Raw genomic sequence first — 17,774 nt, forward strand, 5'->3', positions numbered from 1 at the left:
ATTTTTTTTTAGTTATGATTCTGAAGGATTTTCATGAAAAGTATTGATCATTTCTTAAAATTTTGAACTTTCTCTTTTTTACACGACAGATCTTTAAAAAAAACGACGACCAGTCACTTTTTTGACCATTTTCGCCGAAATAGTGACTAAGTCACTTTTTAACTGACCAAATTTTATGCCAGATCAAAGAATCCGCTTTCTAAGAAGAACTTGATCAATTTTTCGAGTTCAATTAATAGATTTTTATTTCCACTTGAGCCACCTCTGACGTTTTCCTCGCTCACCCCCCCCCCCCCTCATCCCGCTCAAGACCTAATATTCATTTTCCAAGTCAATTCAATTATTTTAAAACACCTATAAAATCATTTGAGCGACAAAAAAATTACACCATTGTAAATTAAACGTTACTACGAGTATTTCAATTTTGTATTTTCATTGCACATTTTTCAAAAATTCCCTTCCTTCTCTCTTTCTCTCGTCTCTAACTGTTTCGTCGTCGTAAAAAACGCCAACTCTACGTCATTGAAAACAAATTAAAAATTCATTCGATAAAATATATTGGAAAAACTCCCGAGCAAATTATGCAATTTAATCGTGATTTTCTTAACCTCAACACTCCTCCCCTCGTCAAACATTAATTATAAAAATTCGCAAACGACCGATTCCGAGGAAAAACTCGTATTAAAAAATATATATCAGCGTGTAACGTAATATGAAAAATCATTTCCGAAACATAAGCCATATAAATTCAAAATGGGCAATAACGTTACGCAATTTTGACAACCTTTCGTCAATATACAAGTTTCCCCAATTTGCTCCACCTTCATACTCAAACCAAACCTCAGAAACAATCTCTGTTCAGATCAATAAAAAGTCAAAAAAAAACTCGACCAATACTCAGGACAAAACACAAAAACAAATCGAAAATATTCCCACGTCCAATGCTCTTTTAATACTCGCATAAAAATCTCAACTCATCATCGTGAACCAGGTAGATACACGAAGGGAAAAAAAATCATTAACCTCTCAGCCTCTTCCGAGTACTCGTATATAAACTTTAGTACATACAAATTGGCACAAAGCTGCCGAATTGGAATCGATGCGAAGTACTCGGTGTTTCGGACAATTGTGAATGTGGCTGGTGGTAACATTACATCGCATTCACACGGCTAATTAATAAATTGCTTCGGGTCGACTGTTTTCTTTCTTCGAGTTGATTGCTTTTTAAACACAGCAGCGCAGCTTCCACTTCCATTTTCCACTTCCAATCGAACGCATCCCATCTCTCGTGGTTGGTTGATTTATATTTAATTAATTACTATACAGACTCGTCGTCGTATTCGATTAATTCCACGCTTATAGATCGAGATTGGCGTGCTTTGAAAAGGCTAAGTAGATATTTAACAGATGAGCACACGCTGTTCCATCCAAACGAAACGTTTTCCATTCATGTATCGTCTTCTTCGGCGGCATAATTAGGTCAATAATACTCGTACATATTTTTCCATCGGATTAAAACAGAGGAATTTTTTCCGCCGGATAAATATTTACATTTTTTCCCCCTTCTTCGGCGTCTTGTACAAATATCCTAGTGCATAAGACACGAGACTGAGAGGATGGGTAAATATAAATAAAAAACCACGTATTAGTCCGGCATATGACAATAGGAGTAATTGCACCCCCCCCCCCCCCCGCCGATCAGCCGGGACAACATTTTTCTTAAAGGGGACATCCTAAGGAACATTTTAATGCAAAGTTGCCAAAAAAAAAGTTGGCCTTACTTACAAAATGGCGACCATTTTGATTGACAGGTCAGCCGAAATCGCAGATTCTGCGTTTTAACATAGGACTTGCACAAACTTTTTCAAACTTTACAAAGGTAGATCGAAAGATCATGCAAAAATTTATCACCTGTCCAAATTTCAAGTGCTAAAGTGCGTTTTTCGATTTTTGGTGAATTTTTGAAAATCGAATTTAGGCCAAAAATGAGGGAAAAAATCAAAATTTTACCAAATTGACCAAGAAAGCTGAAATTTGGGATATACCCTATTTTCGACATGCCAAATCGACTGGAAACGATTTCAACCCGTTTTGAGCAGTTCTGGAGCCTCCGGCAGATTTTTGAAACTCGAAATTTCCCCAAAATTCCATCAAATTGGAGTTGTAAAGCTAAAATTCATTCTAAAAACTAGTTTCAATGCGCTACGAAGTACTGCAGGTGAATTTCAAGTTGTTTTGGAGCCTCCAGTGACTTTTTGAAAATTCCTAAAGCCTCCAGCAGATTTTTGAAACTTTAAATTTTCACAAAATTTTATCAAATAGAGATGGAAAGCTGACATTTACTCTACACTCCAATTTTAACACCCTCTGAAAACGACTTCTGGTGGATTTCAAGTCATTTTAGAGCCTTCAACGACTTTTTTGAAAATTACTGGAGCCTCCAGTAGATTTTTGAAACTTGAAATTTCCCCAAAATTCCATCAAATTGGAGTTGTAAAGCTAAAATTCATTCTAAAAACTAGTTTCAATACGCTACGAAGTACTGCAGGTGAATTTCAAGTTGTTTTGGAGCCTCCAGTGACTTTTTGAAAATTCCTGAAGCCTCCAGCAGATTTTTGAAACTTTAAATTTTCACAAAATTTTATCAAACCAAGATGGAGAGTCGAAATTCATTCTGCACACTAATTTCAATCCGCTACGAAGTTGACTGCTGGTGAATTTCAAGTCTTTTTGGAGCCTCCAGCAACTTTTTGAAAGGTTGTATGACGTTTTTTTGGAAAATTGAAATTTCCTAAAAGTAGCTGGAAGCTTCAAAACCATTTGAAACCACCATGTAGTCTGCGAAGTAAATTTCAGCTTGCAAACTCCATTTGATAAATTAATGTTGGGGAAATTTCAAGTTTCAAAAATCTATTGGAGGCTCCAGTAATTTTCAAAAAAGTCGCTGGAGGCCCTAAAATGGCTTGAACCCACCTGAAATCGTCTTCAGAGGGTGTTAAAATTGAAGTGTGGAATAAATTTCAGCTTTCCATCTCCATTTGATAACATTTTGGGGGAATTTCAAGTTTCAAAAATCTACTGGAGGCTCCAGTAATTTTCAAAAAAGTCGTTGAAGGCTCTAAAATGACTTGAAATCCACCAGAAGTCGTTTTCAGAGGGTGTTAAAATTGGAATGTAGAGTAAATGTCAGCTTTCCATCTCTATTTGATAAAATTTTGTGAAAATTTAAAGTTTCAAAAATCTGCTGGAGGCTTCAGGAATTTTCAAAAAGTCACTGGAGGCTCCAAAACAACTTGAAATTCACCTGCAGTACTTCGTAGCGTATTGAAACTAGTTTTCAGAATGAATTTTAGCTTTACAACTCCAATTTGATGGAATTTTGTGGGAATTTCGAGTTTCAAAAATCTGCTGGAGGCTCCAGAACTGCTGAAAACGGGTTGAAACCGTTTCCAGTCGATTTGGCATGGCGAAAATAGGGTATATCCCAAATTTCAGCTTTCTTGGTCAATTTGGTAAAATTTTGATTTTTTCCCTCATTTTTGGCCTAAATTCGATTTTCAAAAATTCACCAAAAATCGAAAAACGCACTTTAGCACTTAAAATTTGGACAGGTGATAAATTTTTGCATGATCTTTCGATCTACCTTTGTAAAGTTTGAAAAAGTTTGTGCAAGTCCTATGTTAAAACGCAAAATCTGCGATTTCGGCTGACCTGTCAATCAAAATGGCCGCCATTTTGTAAGTAAGGCCAACTTTTTTTTGGCAACTTTGCATTAAAATGTTCCTTAGGATGTCCCCTTTAAGAAAAATGTTGTCCCGGAGGATCGGCGGGGGGAGGGGTGCAATTACTCCTATTGTCACATGCCGGACTATATCACATGTGCGATGAAAACCTGTATCTGTCTATATCCTATGAGCCATTTGGCATCTCTGAATGCTGCAGCTACGAAATCGAAATCGCAACATAGGCCACTGAAACGAAACGTGCACATAGTTCTACGATGACTATACGCACAGTCTGCCCTCTGCCATTTAATTATATTCTTCTTCGGCAAACCGGTAACGTAATATGTGATCTGGACTGCCATAAATTACCAAGGTACACGAAGAGGGTCGGTCAGACCCATATGTTACATTAGATAAGTAGTATTTTTCCAATATCATAATATGTACGATACGAATCCTCCTCCTATATACGTACAATATAATATAAGTAGCATCAACCGCAATACTGAGCTGTGGCTTCTGCCATCGCAGATCCGCACTGACTCGACTTAATCCGCTAAAATTAAATCACAGCCGAATAAATCCTTGAAAATTAAAAACCCACTAATCCTATATTTGTTTTAGTCGACGCAACTGTACATAATCTGTCGTTTTTATTTGTACCATTCATCACCCAAAGTACCACCGTCGCGCTTCTGCCTCACATATACGTCTGTCTGTTCCAACTTCCAACCAACTAGCAAGTTCATTGCCGAAAAAAACATTACATTAACCATCGAGAGAGTGAATTTTTCAACACATCGCTACATTCGGCATTTTGTACTATTCGTAATCGTAATACTGTTACAGCAACAACATCACAACAACAGATTAGAGAGGGCCACAATATGCACATACAAAAACGTGAGATGGCCAAGTTCAAGGCTATACAGGCTGGAATCGCTGGCCAATACAGGCGTTTTTTTTTTTTTTTTACAACAATACAAGCGATAATATCATGGCGCGTTTTAAACTTGCAATAATTAAGAATTCGCAACCAAATACAACCGTACTACTTATATGAGTCATTTCAGTTTGAATCATTCTCGATATTATATTAATGAAACCTTGGAATGGCGTAATACTTAATACTCGTATTTCGTCGCCAAATTCCTGCTCAACTATATGTCTTACATTATCCTTCGTTCGAGCTTCGGGCCCCAACCAGACGTACTTAATGTAATGTCTTAATGGAAGCGAAATTTCAACAACGACTAAGTTCATTTTCGCGTCGATTTGCGCAGTTTTTCCTATATTTACACGGTCTACGGTTGATAGAAGAACAGGGAACTCGATTCGACAACAGTATAGTACATATTCGAGGTCGATAAACTGTAATATTAAAAATATAAACGAAGAACCCGCAACTTGTATAACGAATGTTTATCATCGTTACAGCGGTGTTCTTATCAATTTACGTAGACGTATGAGTAGTTAGCTCATATAGTTACTTGGTAATTTCGCAGATAAAACGGAGATAAACAACTACGATTTCCAGGTGGAATATCCCAAGAGGCCGTTTACAAATTTGAATACGAAATTTTACTCTTTACCAAACAATACAATCAGCTAAAAGCTCGCAATTTAATTTAAAGTTCAGGGAAATGATTTTCAAATCAAAATAGGACGAGATTGGCTCTCCATATAAGGGTCTGCTGATGGGAAGTAGTAAGTCAACCCTCCCCCCCCCCAAAAAAATGGAAATCAGACTTGGATCGCTAAATTAAATGAGAAAAAATTCATAAAAGAAAGGAATCATTCAATTTAAAAAAATAAAAATTGTTTTTCTTTTCAGTGACCTTAACGATTTCATCAATTTCCTAATCAAAAATGATAAAATAACATCACTTTATCAAAAGTAAGCTCAGAATTTAAAATGAAAAGTGGGAAGAAAGGTATAAAAATACGGAGAATAATTCATTTCTGCAAGACTGTAAAACATCAAAAAAAAGGGATAAACAAAGGGAGAACATTTAGTTCAACTTTTTTTAAAATCAAATTCCACAAAAATGAATTTCAACGAAATTTTTTTCAAATTTCATCAGGAGAAAATATTTGTGATCTGTCACGAGAAAACCAGGTTAGTGTCCAAAAAATCGATTTTTTTTTTGATGAATATTGGTAGTACCTACTCAGGGTGCAGAATCTGCCATAGGCGGTAAAAACGTTCGCGAACGATTCTTTTGACCCTAAATTCAAGGTTAAAAAAATAGAGCAACTACAAAAAAAGCTTGAAAATTGTTTTTTCTGTGATTTTCTTGAAAAGTATGTTCTGGGGAGTCGATATGCGAATTTTTGGGGCAATCGGCCCACATTTGGAGGATTAGTGCCATTTTATTGAAATTCGAATGAGGATCAAGCTGGAAAAATCAACTCTTTACATCTTGAATAAGTTTTTTGAAAAAATTGAAAAACTCAATAAATAACTTTATTTTATATTAATAATTCATTCTTAGTAGTTTTCGCGAAATTTTTGGTGCGAAATTAAAAAAAAAAACGAAAAAATCGATTTAGGGAAATTTTGATTATCGGCCTTTGGCAACCCTGATTTTGAAAAAAAATGTCAGGTTATGTTGGCACCCCTGGTGGTCAAAAGTGGTCCAAGTTTCACGGGTCTACGAATCATAGATCCGTCCTGTAAAATTTACATTTTGGACACTAACCTGGTTTTCTCGTGACACAGATCACAATTTTTGGAGCTAATATCTGCCTCATCGAAGAAATAATATGAGAAATATACGAAAAGAGATAATAAAAATTGAAAAAATAACCTTTTTGTTTTCAAAATTCTTTTTTTCAATGAGGGTTGAGGGTGCCCAACATAATTTCAAAATAGAAAAACAAAGAATTTACAGTGGTGTAGCCAAGGAGAGAGGGCCGAATGGGGCCATTGCCCCCCCCCCCCTTTGACGGTATTCTTTAAAGGAGGGGGAATGCTCAAAATTATGAACGTCGATTTTTTGTTTTATTCCCAATGCGATTCTTTCCAAGGTTTTTTTTTATGATGGAGATAAGGTGTCAAAAATTAGGTTCATCAATTCATCATTTAAAGTGTATGTGTTTCACAGGTGTCAAAATTGTTGTAATTATTCATTTGCTAAATTGAAAAGATTTAAAAAAATTATAATTGAGGATTTTGTAATGAAACTTTTTGAAAAAAAAAAAAAAAACATAAAAAGTAGGATTCTTTGATAAAAATTATAATAAAAGCAGGACATTACAATGTACAAGCAAAATGCAGGACAAAAATAACATTTGCAGGATTTGCAAGACCGTCAGACAGTCTCGTTTTTCAAAATTAAAATTAATTTTGTTTCAGTCAAAATTTTTAGACAACAGTTTGTTCTTTTGGGGGGGGGGGGGGTATTTTGAAAATTTGTAAAATTGAACATCTACATCGAAAAATGAATAAGTAACTAGGAATGAAATATTATTTTTTTTTGGAAACCATTTCATCAGGTTAGTTGATTTTTATAAGAAAGAGGAAATATGTTATTGAAAAAAAAACAAATAAAAATATGGAATTGATCCAAAAAAAATAATAATAAGCAGAAAAAATATAAAAATTGATTAAAAAATCCGCAAAAAAATGCACAGTTCTGAAAAGCACAAATTTCAAAGATTTAAAAAAATTACAATTGAGGATATTGCAATAAGACTTTTTGAAAAGAAGATAAAAAAAAGTAGGATTCTTTGATAAAAATTATAATAAAAACAGGAAATTACAACGTACAAGTAAAATTCAGGACAAAAATAACATTTGCAGGATTTGCAAGACCGTAACACAGTCTCTTTTTTCAAAATTGAAATTTATTTTGTTACATTTTTAATTCATTTCTGCAAGAGTGAAAAACATCAAAAAAAGTGTTAAACAAAGGGAGAACTTTTAGGTAGAATTTTTCTTCAAATTCCACAAAAGTGAATTTCAATGAATTTTTTTTCAAATTTTATCAGAAAAAAATATTTTGGAACTAATATTTGCCTCATCGAAAATATTATGAGAAAAATACGAAAAAAGATACAAATTGAAAAAATAACCTTTTTGCTTTCAATTTTTCTTTCAATGAAGGTGCCCAACATAACTTTTAAAATAGAAAAGCAAGGACTTTACAGTGATGTAGCCAAGGGGGCGAAGGGGCAATTACCCCCCCTTTGCGAGCGAAAATTGGTTTTGCCCTCTCCTTTAGAAAATCCTTGCTACGCCACCGACTTCAGCCAGAATATTTTTCGAAAACTTGACGATATTCATTAAAGGAGGGAAGGGGGAGGGGGCTCAAAATTATGATCGTCAATTGTTTGTTTTTTTTTCGATGCGATTCTTTCTAAGGTTTTTTTTCAAGTATGATGGAGATAAGGTGTCAAAAATTAGGTTCGAGTTATTAAAAATTCATGTGTTTCGTGAAAATTGTTGTAATTATTCATTTGCTAAATTGGAAAGATTTAAAAAAAAATTACAATTGAGGATTAGGGTATGCAATAAAACTTTTTGAAAAAAAAAAACATGAAAAGTAGGATTATTTGATAAAAATTATAATAAAAGCAGGAAATTACGACGTACAAGCAAAATTCAGGACAAAAAATCAAAATTGTTTAATTTGTTACAGTCACAAAATTTTTAGACAACAGTTCGTTCTTTTTAGGTGTGGAAGGGGAATGGTATTTTAAAAATTTGTAAAATAGAACATCTAGGTACATCGAAAAATGAATAAGTAACTAGGAATGAATTTTTTATTGGGAACCATTTCATCAGGTTAGTTATTTTTCAGAAGAAAGAAGAAATACGATATTGAAAAAAAAAACACAAATAAAAATTCAAGTTTCAAAAATTTACTGGAGGCTCCAGTAATTTTCAAAAAATTGCTGGAGGCTCAGAAACGACTTGAAAGTTACCTGCTGTCGACTTCACAGCGTATTGAAATTAGTTTGCAGAATTAATTTCGGCTTTCCAACTCCATTTGATGAAATTTTGTGGGAATTTCGAGTTTCAAAACTCTGCCGGAGGCTCCAGAACTGCTCAAAACTGTTTGAAGCAGTTTCCAGTCGATTTGGCAGGTCGAAAATAGGGTATATCCCAAATTTCAGCTTTCTAGGTCAATTTGGTAAAATGTTGATTTTTTTCTCACATTTTGGCCAAAATTTGATTTTTGAAAATTCCCCAAAAATCGAAAAAGGCACTTTAGCACTTGATGTTTTGACAAGTGATGAATTTTTGCCTGCTCTTTCGATCTACCTTTGTACGGTTTAAAAATTTTTTATGCTAGTCCTATGTTGGAACGCAAAATCTGCGATTTCGTCTGACCTGTCAATCAAAATGGTCGCCATTTTGTAAGTAGGGTCACTTTTTTTTTTGAGGACAAGGGCTAGAAATGTTCCTTAGGACCCCCCCCCCTAAGAAAAAAGTAGTCCCGGAGGATCAGCAGGGGGGTGCAAGTGATACTTATGCGGCCCCCCCCCCACTAGAAAAATTGTCATTCGCCTTAGTCAAATTCATAAATAAAATTTGAATCTTGCTTAAAAAAAAAAAAAAAAAAAAAGGGCTTGAAGAGTAGTTCACAATTGAGCAACAGAGCTGAATCCTAATACACGAGAATAATAATCCATCTAAGTATACGTAGTTACAGTTACGTACATTGGCTCATGGCAGAGGAGGGGAGGAGAAGCCAGTCGTGTGTTACAGTGACACACTACATACCCGATCAACTACTCGAAAAAAAATGCGTTGAAAATTTCCAACCTTCACCATTTCTCCATTTTCTTTCTTTGCATTCAAACTTGAAAGAAAAAAAAATCATCACTTTCCAGTCCACTTCGCAATATAATTTCCGTCTCAATTTCTTCGATGAAAGAGAAAATATAAAATTTCAAACGTCCCCCTCAAAATTTGACCCAATTTAATACCTACTTCACGTCAAAACGAGTCACACCCCCCTCCCCAATTTCCGATCGAGAACAATTTTCCACAGTCAATCTCAACGATGAAATTCGTCAAGTATTCAAACGTGATCCAAACTGACAAATTTTTCACAAAATTCTCATTCAATTTTGCAAATCTATAAATCACGAATCTCGATCTCAAAAAAACACCTCCCTTCAAAAACCTCGAACACAAAATTTTCAAAAAAAAAAAAAAATTCAACGCATCACTCACTTCACCTTTTATTGAAATAATAAACCTCTATTTTTAGGTGTTTTTCATTCAACAAAACATCTACATACAATAATAAAAACAGGAATGTTTCATCCTGCTCCTTCTCCTACTCCTACTGCAGGCTCCAGCACCACTCGAAGCTCTCTTTTGTATACACAACTGCATCGTAGTAAACCGTAAACGTCTTCTTTATAGTACAGATACCTGCGACTGCTGCGAATGCAACAGATGCACAGCACAACAAGGTATTATAGACATATTTTTCAAACGTACCTACGAGTACGAGACCAAAACCAAGAATCACCAAGCTATAACCGCACATACTCGTAGTAGAGAGTAAAACGCATCCATTCTGCGGTAGAACCTTCCACGTTCGTTAATAGAGGGTTGATAAACCTAACTTAAGGCAAGCCGGATGAATACGTATATGTCGGCGACTTATACACCCACGCACATGCCACACTGTTGCGTAAAGTGTTGCGCGTAACGACTTATTGATTGGACCACGCCTAAGCGTCAGTTTTCCCGACCATAGCGTTAAATTTTCCATAAAAAATTCCAACCACTCGAACCAACCCCCTTCTTATGTGGTAAGCTCAACAAGTCGGTATACGCGAATCCGGAACCAACCCAACCGTGTTGAAACGGTATCAAAATAATAACAACCACCACCATCACCCCCCCCTCCCCTCACTCCTCCAGTCGACGACGAGAGATCGCCAAGAAAGAAAAAAAACACATTGTCGAAGAAACACCTTTGGATTGTCTCTGAGTGGTTGGCAATGGGCAGGGGAGGAGGAGAGGAGATGTCGAAGCTTTTATGTTATTCGCATCGAGTCGAGTCGAAAGCAATTAAACAAATGAAATTTCCCAGTCAAAAGAATCCTTATTACGTCGATTAAACTTGCTATAACGTTTTGATTTGCTCGTAACCTAACCAGAGCCAGACTTGTACAAAATAAATCTCGAATCGTACAAGCAAAACCCTGCAGTAAAGTTCACCTGTTGATAAAGTTGACTCGTCAATTACTAACCATTTTCTCGCTCGAACCACACCTAAATCCAATGCAGATTAGACCTATACATATGTAATGGATCAAGACAAGACATGCAATAAACCCTATCTCTTTTCCATTGTACGAGTATCATACACGATGGCTCTGTACAAAAGTTTACGAGATGCATAAACGTGCAGAATTTTTCCTTCGAAACTTTCTATCAAAAAGGTACAATATGTGTTCGGATTATTTAAACTGTAATTCGATTTCAACAGCTGATAACAGAAACAGACTCGGACATGAACGAGAAAAAATATCGTCCAATCACGACCATGAAATGAACTGGTTCAATGTACAAAGTGGGTAGGGTAGGATAGGACATTACAAGCTCGCCCAATTTTCAACGTTCAACGTTCGACGAGGTTCGATATCAAATACACAATAATACATATAAATGCATGCGGGACTTTAAAAATCCTGAAACCAGTTCTAGCTTGGAATATAAATCTACAATACGACGAATATATTCTACAGGGTGTCCAGAAATATCGAGTACCCCTAAAAAAGTTTTCTACTAAAATACTTGGGTTGGTCACACTGAATGATAATAATGATAGCACATGATTGGTTGTTGGACTGGAGAGATAACATTCCACCAATCATATGCATCTATTTCACGTTGCCAACCTACTTATATTTTTAATGAAAAACTTTCGTTGGGGTACTCGATATTTCTGGGCACCCTGTACCTACATAGAAGAGGCATTAAAACACTATAAAAATGATCTTCATTCGTCAAAGTATACACATTTTTACTGGTAATTTTACTACATAGAATTAGAATTTCGTCTTTCGATAGTATGACGAAATTCGTTGTTGACTCTGGTAACCGTAGACCACCAAAAGGCGGTGTATCTACAAAAGCAAGGCTGGTTGATTCTTGCAACAATTCTCTACTTAATTATTATCGAATGGAATTTTTTTTATCACGATAAATAATACGTAAGTCGTTTGCCAGCATCACTAGACGATAAATTCGTTCAATTTATACTAATTAGCGTAACAAATTGAATTTTAAACGATTTAATTGACCGGTCAAAGCTAGCGAATGTTTCACGTACACAGTACGGTATCCATATTCCATATGCTGGTAAATAAACTGATGAAAATATTCGAAATAATGACCAATTTGGCGCTAAGATGTAATAATACGCCGGTATATAAATCGAATAACCGGTAAAACTGACGTTAACGTAGTCCTTTAGCGTACCATATGTTAGCGAATTATTAATCATTTGTTGACTTACCAAGCTTTAACTCGAATCAAAACATCATCGGCTCCGATCGCTGGTTCTGGCTTTTTCAATATTTTCACCGATTTTAATCCTCCGAAACTCGTCAATACAACAGATCTCATTTCTTTCGGAGGTTCTTCGGGTGTTTTTTCGGCATTATTTTCAGCTTTTTCCGCTTCCTTGGGGGTTTCGTTTTGTTGTTCGGGTTTCTTCTCGTCGACGATTTCAACCATTTTGTAGATTAGAATTTAACGTAGTATTAGAACGATTAGAAAAAAAAAACAAATGTTCCGAACCGATCGAACGTTTTTCTTTTTTAGCAGTTAAAAACACAACTCGAGATACTAATTCCGCAATGGCACCAGTTGCTTTGGTATTGTACGTACAAAAACACGCGACACAAGAGAAATGGTAAATGGTAAATGTGAGACGAAGACGAGACCGAGTCCCTGCGTATCGAGAGGGAAAATTACAAAGCAGCCGGCGTTTTAGTGCGTGCGCGCGCATCCGTACGATATTTTCTAATCAGTGTTGCGTTGGTTGCGTTTGTGTGAGTGTGTTTCTAACACGGTGTGACGATTGGGTATGGTGGTGGGGTGGTGGTTGTAATATCTATTGCATTTTATTATTCGTCGATCGAGGTTGATTTTTTCGATGGTACTGTGAAAATAATACCATATTTTTCACGATAAATCACGATTTCAGTTGGGATTTTCGAGTCGATTGAATATTCCTGTCAAGAAAGCAGAATTACGTTCGTGTTACGAACAGTGTATAATATGGTTCAAGTTTCAACTAGGTGTCTGTAAAGAACACGAATAATTACCTGCGATAGGGATAGGAATTGGATAATTATACAATCGAAAGGAATTGCCTTTTTGAAATAGATAATAAAAATGGAAAATTACAAATTTCTACGAACATAAAAAGTGAAATCATTTTCTCACCGGAAACACTTTTAATTTTATCAGATTCGGAGCAATCATCTTGCCACGAAATGCCTATTATTTTTATCAAAATGAGACTTGAGTAAATCGAGTAAGTAGGTAAATGTGATAGAAATTTTAAATGATGCTGAGTAATGAGTATCAGTCACTCACTTGATAGTAATGAGAGTAATGTATCTTGATGTTGATTGATTCTATTTATTTACTGTGAGTGCTCAGCAAACATTGTAGCAATCAAATAATTATTCTCATAATGTTATGAAGTTATAAACCTATTTTGAGTCCATTGCTAATTGCTATTCATGACATCATGACCTCATCAGCATCATCTGAGGATGAGAAAGATTTCATTGCAGCTCATCAGCTGTCAAAATTAGATAAAGTAAAGTACCCAAGGGCCAAGTGTGGCCATAGATCACATATTGTAGTGACTTCAAAATGCACATCAATCGAAAGTAGAGAGAATTTCTCGCATCTTTCGAACACCTTTTTTTTTGTAAAAATAAATTACATTTTCGAGTGAAATTTCAGAAGGTGAAATTTTTGCCCAAGAGTCCGGCATATGACAATAAGAGTAATTGCACCCCACCGCCGATCCTCCGGGACAACTTTTTTCTTAAGGGGGACATCCTAAAGAACATTTTAAAGCAAAGTTGCCAAAAAAAAGTTGGCCTTACTCACAAAATGGCGGCCATTTTGATTGACAGGTCAGCCAAAATCGCAGATTTTGCGTTTTAACATAGGACTTGCACGAACTTTTTCAAACTTTACAAAGGTAGATCGAAAGATCATGCAAAAATTTATCACCTGTCCAAATTTCAAGTGCTAAAGTGCGTTTTTCGATTTTTGGTGAATTTTTGAAAATCGAATTTAGGCCAAAAATGAGGGAAAAAATCAAAATTTTACCAAATTGACCAAGAAAGCTGAAATTTGGGATATACCCTATTTTCGACATGCCAAATCGATTGGAAACGGTTTCAACCCGTTTTGAGCAGTTCTGGAGCCTCCAGCAGATTTTTGAATCTCGAAATTCCCACAAAATTCCATCAAATTGGAGTTGTAAAGCTAAAATTTATTCTAAAAACTAATTTCAATACGCTACGAAGTACTGCAGGTGAATTTCAAGTCGTTTTGGATCCTCCATCGACTTTTTTAAAATTCCTGAAGCCTCCAGCAGATTTTTGAAACTTTAAATTTTCAGAAAATTTCATCAAATGGAGATGGAAAGCTGAAATATACTCTACACTTCAATTTTAACACCCTCTGAAGACGACTTCAGGTGAGTTCTAGTCATTTTAGGGCCTCCAGCGACTTTTTTTGAAAATTGCTGGAGGCTCCAGCAGATTTTTGAATCTTTAAATTTTCACAAAATTTCATCAAATGGAGATGAAAAGCTGAAATTTACTCTACACTCCAATTTTAACACCCTCTGAAGACGACTTTAGGTGGGTTCAAGTCATTTAGGGCCTCCAGAGACTTTTTTGAAAATTACTGGAGCCTCCAGTAGATTTCTGAAACTTGAAATTTCCCCAACATTAATTTATCAAATGGAGTTGGCCAGCTGAAATTTACTTCGCAGACTATATGGTGGTTTCAAAATATGGTTTTGAAGCTTCCAGCTACTTTTATAGGAAATTTTAATTTTCCAAAAAAACGTCATACAACATTTCAAAAAGTTGCTGGAGGCTCCAAAACGACTTGAAATTCACCAGCAGTCAACTTCGTAGCGTATTGAAATTAGTTTGCAGAATGAATTTTGACTCTCCATCTTAGTTTGATGAAATTTTGGGAAAATTTCAAGTTTCAAAAATCTACTGGAGGCTCCAGTAATTTTCAAAAAATCATTAGAGGCTCTAAAATGACTTGAAATTTACCAGAAGTCGTTTTCAGAGGGTGTTAAAATTGGAGTGTAGAGTAAATTTCAGCTTTCCATCTCCAAATTGATGAAATTTTGTGAAAATTTGAAGTTTAAAAAATCTGCTAGAGGCTCCAGAACTGCTCAAAACGGGTTGAAACCATTTCCAATCGATTTGGCATGTCGAAAATAGGGTATATCCCAAATTTCAGCTTTCTTGGTCAATTTGGTAAAATTTTGATTTTTTCCCTCATTTTTGTCCTAAATTCGATTTTCAAAAATTCACCAAAAATCGAAAAACGCACTTTAGCACTTGAAATTTTGACAGTTGATGAATTTTTGCATGATCTATCGATCTACCTTTGTAAAATTTGAAAAATTTCGTGCAAGTCCTATGTTGAAACGCAAAATCTGCGATTTCGGCTGACCTGTCAATCAAAATGGCCGCCATTTTGTGAGTAAGGCCAACTTTTTTTTGGCAACTTTGCTTTAAAATGTTCTTTAGGATGTCCCCCTTAAGAAAAAAGTTGTCCCGGAGGATCGGCGGGTGGGGGTGCAATTACTCCTATTGTCATATGCCGGACTACAAGGGTGAGGGTGCACATTTAGAAAGTGCAAACAATCCAAAATGGTCATTCCATGTCAATTCGACCAAAAAAATGCGATTTTGAGAGTCATGTCTTTCGATTTCGCTCAAATTTTTTTACAATATATACCCACCCAGTAAGTAAGAACCCCGCAATTAGTTTGGTCCCAGCCCCCTCAGGAGGCGGGTGGGAGGGCTTCCATTATTTTTACATTGTCTCGAGGTACTCAACTTCAGCAGCCCATTCCTCCAAAACTATGATACTATGATCAAAACTGATTACACATTCCAGAAGGGTATTGCATTTAGAACTTTTTAAGCATTTTGAAATTTTCAAAAGTTGAAAGTTGAACTTTCAAATTGAAAGTTCAAATTTCAAAATAGCGCTGTAAGTGGGAGCTACTATTTAAAATTTTGAAAAAATTTCCATAGATGTACCTTTTGATGCTTTTTCGAAATATTTAAGTTTCGAGATGGGATCTCTTAATGGATAAGGAGCACCCCCACCCCAAATTTTGGGCGAAACTTTTGAAAGAAAATCTGGGACATGTGATATATCAAATTGCATGTTTTTGGTAACGCTGAACACGAATATGAAATCAGATTTTTGATAAGATCCCATCCATGGCCCCCAGCACCTCCCCAAAGGGGGTAAAAGTTCAAAAAAGTGTTTTGTTCGTGCGACACATGGAATAGTATGTTTTTGGTGGCGCTGAACACGAATATGACGTCAGATTTTTTATTGGACCCCATCCACGGCCCCCAACAATTTTTTTTTGACTTTTACCTATTGGGGGAGGTTCGAGGGGGCCATGGGTGAGGTCGATTTAAAAAACTATGGTTATATTCGTGTTCAGCGATATCGAAAACATACTATTTCATGTGTCACACGAATGTAATCATTTTTTTGGGGGGTTACCCCCTTTGGAGAGGTGCTGGGGGCCGTGGACGGGTCCAATAAAAAATATGACGTCACATTCGTGTTCAGCGTCACCAAAAACATACTTTTTCATGTGTCGCACGAACAAAACACTTTTTTGAACTTTTACCCCCTTTGGGGAGGTGCTGGGGGCCATGTATGGCGTCCTATCAAAGATCTGACGTCATATTCGTATTCAGCGTCACCAAAAACATACAATTTGATGTATTTCTTTTCGAAAGTTTTGCCCAAAATTGGTGGTGGGGTGCTCCCCCTCCATCAAGAGATCCCATCTCGAAACTTGAATATTTCGAAAAAGCATCAAGAGGTACACCTATGGAAATTTTTTCAAAATTTTAAATGGAGGCTCCCACTTACAGCGTCATTTTGAAATTTAAACTTTCAATTTGAAAGTTCAACTTTCAACTTTTGAAAATTTCAAAATTCTTGAAAAGTTCTAAATGCAATGCCTTTTCGAACTGTGAAATCACAAAGTATCATAGTTTTTGAGGAATGGGCTGCTGAAGTTGAGTACCTTTGAGACAACGTGAAAATAATGGGAGCCCCCCCACCCGCCCCCTGAGGGGACTGGGATCAAACTAATTACGGGGTTCTTACTTACTGGGTGGGTATATGTTGTAAAAAAAATTTGAACGAAATCGAAAGACATGACTCAAAAACGTTGGTTGAGTTGACATGGAATGACCCGTGAGAGTCAACAATACATGCCTACTCAGAATTTTTTGAAATTGAAAATGGAGTCCTCCTAGGTTCAGTTCTTATAGCACAGTTTTATTTATACTTTTGATTGATGACATTTCCTATGTTGTTTCTAGACCCATTTCTCTGAGAATCTTTGCTGATGATATAAACATTTCCTTACGTTCAATAATAATATTCAACTAGCTCTTCAAGTACCTAATCCAAGAAACCCTTGAAAAAATTGAATCATGGGCAGATTCCAATAGTCTAACCTTCTCAGAGTCAAAAACCCACTGGATACTTTTCACCAAAAAAAATAAGATTCCTCCAGATCTCATTCTCAACTTCAAAGGACACTGTTTAGAATTCAAAACCACTACTAAATTTCTTGGCTTAACTTTTGATAGAAAACTAAATTGGACTCCTCGTTTCCTAAAAGTAAAATCAGATCTCATGAAACGCCTAAATCTGTTGAAAATAATCAATAATGCTAAGTATAATCCATCTCGCAAACTCCTACTTCACTTGTATAAATCTCTAATTCGCAGTAAAATTGAATA

The 17,774-nt window shown here is 35.8% G+C and overlaps 1 protein-coding gene across 1 annotated transcript in view; it reads right to left on the reverse strand.

The window, feature by feature from the left end:
- Positions 1-12,646, reverse strand: part of LOC135834728 (synaptic vesicle membrane protein VAT-1 homolog-like) — a 122,047-nt gene extending 109,401 nt beyond the window's left edge. Inside the window, exon 1 of the mRNA XM_065348691.1 lies at positions 12,218-12,646. Within this exon, the coding sequence (XP_065204763.1) occupies positions 12,218-12,438 (221 nt within the window). The 5' untranslated portion in view covers positions 12,439-12,646. The remainder of the gene's footprint in view (positions 1-12,217) is intronic.
- Positions 12,647-17,774: the final 5,128 nt, after the last annotated feature.

The sequence above is a fragment of the Planococcus citri genome, chromosome 2 (genome assembly GCF_950023065.1).
Source record: "Planococcus citri chromosome 2, ihPlaCitr1.1, whole genome shotgun sequence".
Taxonomy (NCBI): domain Eukaryota; kingdom Metazoa; phylum Arthropoda; class Insecta; order Hemiptera; family Pseudococcidae; genus Planococcus; species Planococcus citri.